General features: G+C 42.1%; 1 protein-coding gene across 1 annotated transcript; it reads left to right on the forward strand.

The window, feature by feature from the left end:
• The first annotated feature begins 1,824 nt into the window (after positions 1-1,824).
• Positions 1,825-10,146, forward strand: CCDC160 (coiled-coil domain containing 160). The gene is made up of 3 exons (XM_029241155.1): positions 1,825-1,927; positions 3,043-3,100; positions 9,120-10,146. The coding sequence occupies exon 3, from the start codon at positions 9,144-9,146 to the stop codon at positions 10,119-10,121; it is 978 nt and encodes a 325-aa protein (XP_029096988.1). The 5' UTR covers positions 1,825-1,927; positions 3,043-3,100; positions 9,120-9,143; the 3' UTR covers positions 10,122-10,146.
• Positions 10,147-12,030: the final 1,884 nt, after the last annotated feature.

Consider the following 12,030-nt stretch of genomic DNA (forward strand, 5'->3'; position numbering starts at 1 on the left):
GTCTCAGTAGTTGTGGCTCCCGGCTATAGAGCACAGGCTCAGTACTTATAGCGCCCGGGCTTAGTTGCTCCGTGGCATATGGGATGTTCCGGGACCAGGGCTCGAACCCATGTCCCCTGCATTGGCAGGCGGATTCTTAACCGCTGCGCCACCAGGGAAGTCCCTACTCTAAGGGTTTTAAAAATATTAACTCACTCAATCCTCACAACATTCCTATGAGTTAGGTTCAATTATTACTCCTATTGTACAAACAGGGAAACTGAGGCACAGAGCAATTAGGAAAGATTCCTTTATTACATTAATAAGGGATCTTATATCAAGCAAAAATAAATGTAACCCTTTTAAAAGGATTAAAATAGACATGATAAATGCAAGGCAATTTAGAGACTTAATGTCGAGGAAAGTAGTTTTGTCAGAATCCCACAGACTAATTCTGATGCGGTCCATAACAAAATCCATGTTGACATTAGGCTTCTTCCTTCCTCCAAACTTTGTTGACACTGGTTCTCTAAGGAGGAAAAGGAGACTGAGAACCAGGCCCCCAGGCACCTGAATGCAACCTTGCCAGCCACCAAACACCTGTTAGATCCGGTTCCCAAGAAGTTTTGAAGTTTTGAAATGTATCCTGGTCTTGTTTCTAAGTCACTCCCTTGCTAGGTCTTGAAAAATTAGACTGCCGCTTTTTAGATGTGCATAAACCTCCCTTCACCTGAGATTCCAGAGCCAGTGTTTCCTTTCACCTTCATGCTTCCTAGAAAATACCAGCTTTCCTAAAAGTCACTATGATTACTATTTTGGACACTCCAGACCCTCTGTTTCAGGCCCTACAATCTTTGTGAGGGCCATCTTTAGGTCAAGCCCAGGCTGGGTCCCTGTTAGAATATAGCCAAGGTGTGTTGTCAGTGTGTGTGTGGCCAATTTGATGATGGAAGAATAATCATTGGGCAACCAGGCTAATCAAAGTCTGAGAAGGTCGCTTATTTATTTAACAAAATAGTAGGACTGAAATGAAGGACGTGGGTTTGTATCCCCAACCAAATCCTGGAAGTCCTGGAAGTTGTGAGCAACCTTTGAAGCTGGAACAGAGTAGTTTGGGGACTGATCAAAGGAAACCACTTTACACTGCCGGTAGTGTAGGACTAGTTGCCTGCAGTAGGTTTTAAAGTCAAATAGGTGCAAGAGTGGTTTAGAGAAATTCCTGAGTGATGCATGAGGAAACCGTGGGCTACCCGGGGTACAAGCCCAGTCTCCCATAGGGGCACGGCCGGGGGACATGCTCTCCTGTCACACGCCCTTAGAAAGTCGATCAGAGGCAGAAATTCTGGCCAGACCATTGTGCGGACGGGCGGGGGGCGGGGTGCAATTCGCATATTGTCAAGGACCCTGAACCAAATCCAGGCTACCTTCCGGAGCTAACCGTCCTCCATGTCACGTTACTAAACTGCAGGCCTAGGGATTATCCCTGTGTCACTCCCTCCTCCCCCACAATCGCAGTGTCCAGGTGGATTTGTGAGTCACCCAGACCCTCCGTAATAAGCCCACCATGGGTGGGGCTGCCTCGCAGTTTCTCGACCCTTCCCGCCCTGACTCAGCTCTCTTCATCTTCGAGCTCGGCTTTCGTGCAGGCAGAAGCCGCCGCGGCGCCCGCCCCACCGGGCATGCTCAGTGCTCGCGCGGGCTGTGACGATCGCCAGGCAGCGCCCGGCCCGGCGCTCTGGGCAGCGGCGCGCGGGTCCCTTTAAATCGGGCTGGCCGGTTGCCAGGCAACGGCACGGCTCGCGCTGGCCCTGCACTGCAGAGGCTCTGCCCGGGGCCGGTCCGGAGGGGTCGTGTTGGCCAGCGCCGAACCCAGGGCAGCCGCCCGCCGCTGGTGGTCGTCTTCAGGGAAGAGGGGCCAGGGCCCACCGGACCCCACCCACGCCGCCAGGTATGTCTGCGCCCGGCCCGGCCGGGGCTCCCCAGGCTAGACCCTCGCCCTCCCTGGGTGAGCCGGGCGGAGGCAGCGCGCTCCCCGCCTCGATGCCCACTGCGGGTTTCTTCACCCTTAAGGGTCCCGGCCGGGAACTGGCGGGCGTTTGGGAGGGAAGGGGACAGGGTGTGGGACTCGGGGTGTGGAAGGAGGAGTGGGGTCAGGCCTCGCCCCTGCCCTCTTCCTCACGGCCCGCCAGCAGAGGGTAGGGACTGGAGAGGTGGGAGGTGTCACCTGCGGTGGCGGCCCGGGCAGCACCCTGACCGCTAGCCACCTCGTCTCCACTGGAAGCAGCGGTGGCAGGAGTTTAGTTAACCATTTACAGAGAAAACCCCCAAACTATGCATGCTTAGATGCAGCTTTATAGGAAGAAAGTGACTTCCATGCTAATAAAGTACTCGGCCTTTTGGAATTAAGGCGACTTCGTATCTTTTCTCCTAGAAGGAATTATTCCACACTAATAATAAAGAATTGGGGGTAAGAACCGTGCACAGGGCCCGGTTTTCAATGGTACTTTGCTTCGCTCTCAGTATCGGCCAAACAATAGAGAAGACAATTTGTCCGCTTGGCTCCTATGTGAGGACCATGAAAGATTAAGGCAAAAACCGGGATCACTTCCCTTTTTAATGATTTTTCAAAATAACTAGACTCTGGGGGAGGGAGGCAATGCCTCGGCTCCCGCCTCTGCTAACGCGGCTCTTGGCCTGCTGCTTACTAACAAGCATGCCGCTGTGGCCACCAGTGGTAGCTCATTTGTTCAATAATTGCTAAAGGCGAGGAGGTACCGTGTTGAATAAGACGCCACCATGATTCTTGTCCCATCTGATATTTGCATTGCTGGGGGAAGGAAGACTTAGTGGTGTGGTAGTGGGGAAATTGGGTTGACAAGTTCAAAAGGAAACTTGCTTCAAAGTGTCTGACATCGCATTTCAGGTAAGCCAAACAACATTAAGGCTATCACTTGTAATTTTAAGCTACATCTCATATGAACACAGATTTGGGCATTTTGGTTAATTATATATTAACCAAAATATATAACATATATTTTATATGTAATATATTTTCTTTTTCAGTTCAATCTGGAGAAGGAGAACAGCGGCATCAGACAGAAGACCTTGGACGTCAGGAATTGTAAGTACCGTTTTGCTGGCTGCTAGCTGGTTATGGAGGTTTAAGAAGCACACAGCCTCACCCAGTGTAAATCTTCAATCTTTTAACTAGACCATTAGTCTGCACTGTCAGTACACTATCAAAAAAGCCTCATGAAAATACAAAAGAAAAGTGTCCTGAAGACTTTAGGTAAGCCAAATAAACTTTAAGGGAAAAATAAAAGCCCTTTCCCTAAAATGTCACCCCCCAAAACCTCATAAGCCAAAAGAGAAGTTATAAGTACTTACAGAAACTCAATTAGAATCAAAACATTGTAGGATTTTCAGGAAGAATATTAAGGGTCATTCATTCAACAAATATTTATTGAGGGCCACTATGTGTCAGGCAACAGCAGGGATACAACCATGAATAAGATGCCAGGAGATCACAGCGTATTGGTGAAATGAAACTATGTATGAAATGATGCAGAAGCACAAGAAAAGCTCAGAGTGCGGAGTCATCCTTGATAATCTTCAAACTGACACCCCATTTGTAATATTTCTAAGATATTATTGGTGGCTCTGAAAAACACTGGGACATTTGGAAAGTTCATGGTAAAGCAATTGGTGATAAAAAATGCAAATCTCTTCGGATGTAGAAAAGACTACAACTCTTCTGCTTAGAATCAATTTAGCTTTGGAAATTTGCGGACATCAACAATTTACAGGATTTAGGGCTAATTCTTCCATGAAGATGCAGGTCGAATTAATGTAAGATTCAAGTTTAGGTTCCCTCCTACTTACCTTAATAGTACTTCCTTTTTTTTTTTTTCAAACTGACTTTTTCTGAGGTCTGATGACTTCAGGCTGGCAACTTTGAAGCACATATCTTTTGAGAAGGGTTGGGTTATTTGACTGGTTTATGTTCCGAGGGAGGGTAAGGAAAATCTAAAAAAGAACAAAACCCATGGTGTATAGTATACTTTAAAATTGCTTCCATTTTCATTTTCAATAATTTCTCCTAACCACCTGGAAATAGGTATATTGTCCCTATATTACATCTGAAGAAACTGAGGTTCACAAAAGGTAAGTTTTCACATAGTTCTAAAGTGTGGGAGCCAAGATATCTGATTCCTTCAGTCTTTTTTTTTTTTTTTACCATAGTCCACACTTAATTCCTTTCTCAAGAACTTTCTTTTCCTTCCCCACAATTTTGCATGGTAGAACATGTTTACCCACCTTCCTTCAGACAGCTTTGGGCAGTCCTCATTTTTGTATTTAATAGTTTCTGTAAACCAATGATTTTGGAAAGGCTGGGGAATGGAGAAGCTCCCCTAAAGGGAGCAGGTCAGCATCTTCTGGAGCAAGGAGAGGGGATAATGATGGCTGTGTTTTGTGCCTGGGAACAGTGGAAGCAGAAAAATAAGTTGAGAACTACTGCTTTTATGTGAGAACAGATTGGACAATTGAGCAAAGAAGCAAGGCCAGTGACTTTCTTTGAAACAGACGTTTTTTTCCTGTCTTGGCCAAGCAGTTTTTCTGAGGGTTGAGAGAACCAAACCATCCAAGAATAATGGGAAAACGTTGCCTGGGCTAAGAAGGGCCTTTTGTCTTCCCCTTACTGCCCCATCACAGGTTGGAGATGACCTTTGCTAAACATCACTCCCAATTTACAAAGTTTGGGATGAAGCACTCTTGTGAGGTGGGAAAAAGCCTCTGGAGGTTTCCCAGTCCCTGCCTACCCCTGCTTGGAAGAATAATTGCATTTTGCAGACAGATCAAGAATTATGCAAAAGAGATGGTCCTGAAATTTTGAAATCAAATCTAATGTAAATGAGATAAGGCAAGAAAGAAAAGAGATCTTTGATTTTTATGTCATCAAATTTCCCTAAAGCATGTGGTTTAAAGTATAAATATTTTAGAACATAAATAATTAGATTTCACATATTTGATCACTTATCCATCTTAATATGAGCATATTTCCCAGGGCCCCACACCTTGAAGATGAAAATTGGATGGTTTTGTGGGTTTCTCCTTTCACAATAAACAGTGTATTACTTTCTGGAACTTTTTGAAGACATATGCATTCACCCAAGATTTTTATGAAACAGTTTACCTAAAGATCCATAATAAATGATCACTCTTTGCTTAGCTTTCAACAGTTACATTATATGATATTACATTATAAATCCATTTTCAGTTTATCAGTGGTTCCCAAATTCTTTAGGTGAGTAGAAGCCATTTCCATGAGTCAAGAAATTTCCTTACTCCACCAAAATGCCCTACTAATTTGCCACTGCAAAAGTAAGTCACCAGAGGATGAATGGTGATGTTTTCAGGGAGACACTAACTAGAACCGTCAGGTGTCCATTATCAGTTCACGTCAGAGACAAATGAACAGATGTAGCTGTATAATGGACAACCATGCCTTAACAGTGCAGTCCCAAGGACTTCTGGGGGATCACTGGCTTAGAGGACCACTAATGTTGTTTTTGTCATATGACTTTATATTGTTTTCCTGTGTTTTCATTTCTTTAAATTTTTCATTTCTCTTGGACCTCCTTCCCCTACCCTTCAGTCCTTCAACATCCAATATAGTGTTGGGTAGGCACTTGTAATAATAAATGACCCACTAAAAAGGCATGCTTATACTTTCAATAATGGCTCTGGCTTGATTTGCCTTATGCTACGACAAATTACCTAATCAAGTTTATTGAAAGCAAAATGGCTGCCACGCCAGGGTAGAGGAAGGAGTATCATTGTCTTAAAGCATATTTCTTGTCTTTGCCAAAGAATACTAATGTCATACTTGTTCTGCGTAAAAAACAAACCACGCAATCTGTGAAGAGAAAATGAGCCTGGCACCTTTTACCCGCACTCTGGGCTTTGCCATACTCTGTGACTAGATTTGGGAACAAGCCCTTAAAGGATATCTTGCCAATGAAAGAGAAAAAGAAAAAAAGAATGGAAGGAGGGAAGGGGGAAAGGGAAAGGGGAGGAAAGGAGAGAGAGAAAGAGAGGGAGAGAGAAAGAAAGAAGCAGCTCAGAGACCCCTTGACCCTGCCCTGTGTAAGCTATGGGAGGGAAATTCCAAAAGGCTTTTCAGACCTTTCTCTTTCTGGCCTTTGATATGTGACATGCAATTCTCCTTACCCTCCCCCCTTCATTTTTCCTCTCTCCTTTTGTGGCCCTTTAAAAATACCTAAGCTCTGAAAATAGTGGGTTGTTTTCTTTCAATTTGTGGAGTGAAACCTAACAGAAGAATAAAGAGGAATTTTAGAATAGGCACTGATCTGGGAGACAGGGTCTCAGTTTTACCACTATAGGCTGTGTGGACTTGGACAAGTCGCTTAACTTCTCTGAGCCTCAGTTATAAAATAAATGGACTCTTCCCAGTTCTGTGAAAAGCATGGGCTGTATCAGGAAATTATACAGAGGCCCAGGAAAAAAATGTGGTGATGCTGGAAAAATATATGTATATATGTTTTTAGCCAGAGATTTATGGGAGGGTTGGAGATAGAAGTCACTTTTTCAAGGTGCAAAATCATTAATGAAAAGAGCTTTCTATTTTAACCTTTCTCTATACCCAGACCTCTATCTCAGATTTGTCATTATTGCTAGCTTCATGTATAAAGTGGTCTCACCTTGCCCCTCTGCATACCGCTTTCCTGATCAATCTCACCAATGCCTTTCATCCAGAATTAGGTAGGAAGAATAGTAATGTCTCTCCCATTGCTACCTGATTAGAAGCATTTTAAAACTTTTACAGAGTTGTCTGGTAAAAATTTGACTGCTAAAAAATGTGACTGGGCTTCCCTGGTGGTGCAGTGCTTAAGAATCCGCCTGCCAATGCAGGGGACACGGGTTCGAGCCCTGGTCCGGGATGATCCCACATACCGCAGAGCAACTAAGCCTGTGCACCACAACTACTGAGCCTGTGCTCTAGAGCCCGTGAGCCATAACTACTGAGCCCGCGTGCCACAACTACTGAAGCCTGCGTGCCCAGAGCCTGTGCTCCACAGCAAGAGAAGCCACCGCAATGAGAAGCCCGCGCACCACAACGAAGAGTAGCCCTCACTCACCACAACTAGAGAAAGCCCGTGCACAGCAACAAAGACCCAACGCAGCCAAAAATAAAATAAATGAATAAATAAATAAAAATGTGACTGGCAATTAGTATTGCCATCTTTTCTCTTTCCTCTGTTCCTTTCCTTTATGATCCCTGTAATAATTCCCAGTATTTGCATTCATATTTCTAGAGAGGAGAGCAAATGGGATTATGGTCATCTTCCTCTTTAAGGACAGATAGATCATCGATGCTTCTGGATGGTGACTAACAGAATAATAAAGTCAGAACGGACCATTTCAGGAGAAAGGAGAGGATGCTCCAATGGCAAATACATACCATGAATTTCAAGTCTTGGCTTACTACCGTGGTCTGATTGACTAAACTTAAAGCTTGGGTTATGGCTTTTGAACCAATCATTTTAACACCTTCACTGCATATTTGTACCTTTTCCTTTCCTCAAAGCCAAATAGTTGTCAGTGGAGATGTATCCTTGGGTATAGAGTGAGTCCCTTCCCTCTTCTTTTGGGGGGAAGGTGTCAGGCATGTAGGTATCGAGTTTATTCTCTCATTGTCTGTAGTAAGAACAATTTGTTAGAATTTAAACTATACTCGTTAAAAAGAAAATTATCAAGAAATAATATAGAAAAAAGTGGTTATCTCAGGGCCACAGGATTATGAGGAAGATTTCTTTTGGTTTTTTCTTGTACGTGTGATTTTCTGTATTTTCCAAAATTCTACAGATAACATGCACTACTATTAGCATCTTTATATAATATGAAATATTACAGCTATTAAATATTATAATATATTAATATAATATTACATTTATAATCTTTAATAATATTAAAGAAAATATTAATTAAAAAATAAACACAACTGCCATTTTTTGTTACCAAGATAAAATTACATTTGTGTTCACGGGAAAAATAGATGCAGGCATACTTTGATTTTTCTCGGTGGTAATCTTCCAACTATATTACAGCAAATTAATGTATAAGATGAATAAAGTGACCCCCTCCTTCTTCCCACCCTTTGGCGGTAACTGCAGTTGCCAGTTTGGTGGCTTCAGATGCCGGTGGCCCTTCAGCATGTTGCTTGGGTCCTTCTTTCTCCCTTCTCTCAAAAGTAGTTACTGATCAAATGTTTCTGTGTTTTAGGAAAGCTCTATGTTATGGACTGTCTTTGAATAGGGAAGACTCCTTGAAACAAAATAAGTATCCTCTAATTTTTGTAAATTTAGAAAGTTAGCTGTGATTTAGTATGCTAAGTTTTCACCTAAAAGCTATATTTGGAATCAGTATCTCGAGAAAAACCCATTTGGTGGCATTAATATTTTCAACTGTTGACATTCGGTTCTCATCATGAAATTGCTGTCAAAACGGATAGAATTCTGTACGCTTGGCAGTCTTCCCTAAAAGCAAAGCCCAAGACTGGAATAGCAGGAATTTACAGGTCAAGACAGAAGGGCGTTTGGCAGCGTTAGTCATAAGGAAGTCTGCATGGTATACTTTACCCAAAGCAGCTCACATTGCATTAAGCACTGATGTTTTAGTCACTTTAAAGAATGAATAAACAGTAGTCCAACTGAAAAGAACTAGAAAAAAAACACCAGGCACATTGGAAGCACAGATTTAACTTATCAATATTAACCTATTAATTTAAAATCACTTTTACTGTTTTAAAGCAGTTGTTTTCATGCTGCTTTCTCATAGAATTATTTTCTCTACAATAAATAGCCAAGTGTGTCCATTTATTGGTTATATTTCATAGGATCAGAGAATTCTAAAGCTGGAAAGGTCTGTAGAACTTAGCTAGTTTAGCCCTTTCCATTTATAAATGAGGGAACTGAGGCCCAAGTCACTCAGTGAGTTAGAGGGAGTGCCAGCCCTCAAATATTTAGGTTCTTTCACCCCTGAGCCAGGATTCTTAGTTCTTTCCACTACCCCGGCTGCCAGTGTAAATATGTGCCTTGATTTTAAATTTTGTTTTTCAGGAATTGGAAGAGGTGCCTGAAGAAATGGATGCTAGAAGAAAACACTGGAAGGAGAATATGTTTGCTCCTTTTTATAGTGCACAGGATATTCTAGATGAGGCTTCTCAGCTTGAATCCTCTTCTGAACAAATGACTTTAGGTAAGGCCAAGAGAATGGAAGGGATTTTTAATTTGTCTAGTAGAAAGTTTCAAGAAGAAAATAAATTTAAAAGGAAAGAAGTTATTTCTCAACCAAATGAAAATGAACAAGAACCAAATTTAAGAGAGAGAAAGATAAACATTTCAAAGAATGAGGCAGACACAAATTCTGCCTCCTATGAATCATCTAATTTAGACATTGCAACTGAAGAAAGCTTTAATAGTGCAGAAGAGCCTCTCAGCTGGGGTACAGAGGAATTATCAACTCCACCACGAAAAGACAAGAAGAAGAAATTCACTGAAGGAATGTCTCCAAAACTTCGCCTGAATCTTTTGAACGAAGAGCTGGAAGCGCTTAATATGAAATGCAGAAAAATAGAAGAGGAATTCGAAAATGCAGAAAGAGAACTTTTGAACTGCAAAAAAGAAGTCTCCTCAAAACCCCTAAATTTTCAAGAAGCAGGGATGGAAACTTCCAAGAAAGACTGGGAACTTCAAGCTTTAAGAAATGACCTCTCTGAAAAAGCAACAAATGTTAAAAACTTAACAGAAGAGCTCCAGCAAGCCAAAGAGGTCATCCACAAGTTGAGCCTTGAGAACAAGGATTTAAAAGAAGCTGTTAGGAAGTTAAAGCAGCAAACTGAGGTTGGAAATGCACTACTAAAGGAAGAAGTGAAATTGTATTATGAATTAGAAATGGAAAAGATACACGGGGAGCTCAATGCCATCAAGAATGAACTGAGAGCGGAGAAGACCATACAAGCAAGAAACAACAGAGCCCTGGAGCTGCTTAGAAAACACTTTGCTTCTGTAACGTCATCAGGTACCCCTGACAGCTTTATGAGGGATTCTTTTTTTAAATAAAAAAATTAAAAAAGCCTTTCATTAGGCAAATGATTGAGCCAAATCAGTGTTTCTTGTGCTTTCTTTGTGTACAACTTAAAACATGTGTGAAGGGATGTGATTTTCATGTTTGGTGGATCAAGATATCTGTGAAAGGTATAGATGTTAACTGCAAAGCTTCAGCTTTCTCTTTCTAATGAATTTATTGCCAGAGTCCAAATAGAAATGAAGTTTTAGAAATCTCTTTACATATATATATATATATATATATATATATATATATATATTACTCAAAGACATGTAGTGATTCACCAAATCATTGATGAATACGGATCAACAGACGTTTTGTGATCTTGTGAGCAATGTGTCCTTGACACGTGAATATTCTTCCATCTGTGTTCGTTGATACTAACAATAAAAATCTCGTTTATTTGTGTAAGCATAACATGTGGGTATGGGTCTTAAAGCAGTCTGTTCAGACTCAGTGGGATACTAAAAATGTATCTGCTTTCCCTGAGATCTATCCTTAATTAGGTATACATAAATGTCTCCCCGCCAAATGCAGGTTTTTCCACCCTCCTGCTGTTTTCTCCATGCTTTCTCCCTTGACCTGGCCACGGTGCCCATAAGACCAGAAGATGGCTTAGAGACACGGCTGTGACCTTGGCTACAGCCCTGATTTTGACAGCAGTAGCTTTTGCCTTTTCTTACGTTGACCAGCAAGGGGCGTTGTTGACACAGGTCTTCCAAAATTCTACCAGGGGAAAATTTATGTTTCCTGCCCAGCTTACGTCATCAGCTGGCCGAGACTTGGGTGAAAGGTGTTGGATGTCATCTAGGTAAGCTGTTAGTGAGGTCGCTTGATTTATACAGGAATCCAGCCGTGTTAAGAGCCTTTCTTTTTTACTTTAAAAGAACAAATATGTACTGCCTCAGGCCTTTGGTGGAAACTATCGGCCAGTTGATTCTGTGCATTTGTTTGTATCAATCAAGATTTTTTGTAATTGTAGTGCTATTTGCATGGTATTTTTAAGTCCAATGAACCAAATGTAATTACAGACTGTGAAGGTGGGATACGATTGTTAAGGGTTCAGGTATTTTTCCTGATGGGAAATCCCCAGCCTGGGAGTCTAGACACTTGGGTTCTAGGACCTGCTTTGTTATTAACTAGCTATTTAACCTTCTAGGCCTGAAAGTCCTCATCTGTAAAATGAAGGAGTAGATCTATCATCCAGATTCTGTTCAGTTCTAACGTTCTGTGACTTCACCACAGTGATTTTAATCACAAGTGTAACTACCTGTGAGGAAGTAAAACCCCTGTGGCATTGGAGACGTTCAGCTCTAATACTTCAGGGGATCTACTTTACAGACCTTCTCCTTTCAAAGGAAATATACAAAGGCTCTTGTTTATAGTTTGAACATCTCCAAATACCGTGTCAATAATAAATCAGGAGAGGGAGTAACTGAGGTTATTTCTTCTCCTTTCTCTTGTTTCCTTTTTACTCACTGAGGTCGGGGAAGGCCCTGAATGGAGACAAACTAGGCTGACCTGGAGCTGAGCAGGGCTTGCCCGGCCTGGGACAATTGGACTGAATTCGAAAATAATAATCTTTGGAGCTTTCTGACTTTAGTTCTGATAACTTCCAGGAGCTGGCAGCCCGCTCAGAGAGGAAGGTGAGTTTCTGGTTTCTGATGGTCACTGCTTCCCACCCAGGATCTAGGCACAAAAGCAGACTAGGAACTCTTTGCCCTGGTTAACTCTCTTCCTCATCACCCCCTTAAAGATGACCCCTTGGTCCTTGCCCCAGAAAGACCCTCAGCCCCTGAATGCTAGTGTGCAGAGCAGCTTACATGTTTAAAATATTTCACAAATTGTATTAAGCTACTAGGCTCCATCCTCTTAGTATATTTCAATTTTTAAAGAGGAGCT

Source organism: Monodon monoceros, unplaced genomic scaffold, assembly GCF_005190385.1.
Source record: "Monodon monoceros isolate NGI ecotype Baffin Bay Population unplaced genomic scaffold, NGI_Narwhal_1 Super_Scaffold_22, whole genome shotgun sequence".
Lineage (NCBI taxonomy): Eukaryota > Metazoa > Chordata > Mammalia > Artiodactyla > Monodontidae > Monodon > Monodon monoceros.

Bases quoted from the DNA above. Each gene is read 5' to 3' on its own strand.
- CCDC160 (XM_029241155.1), top strand. From the start codon at position 9,144: ATGGATGCTAGAAGAAAACACTGGAAGGAGAATATGTTTGCTCCTTTT.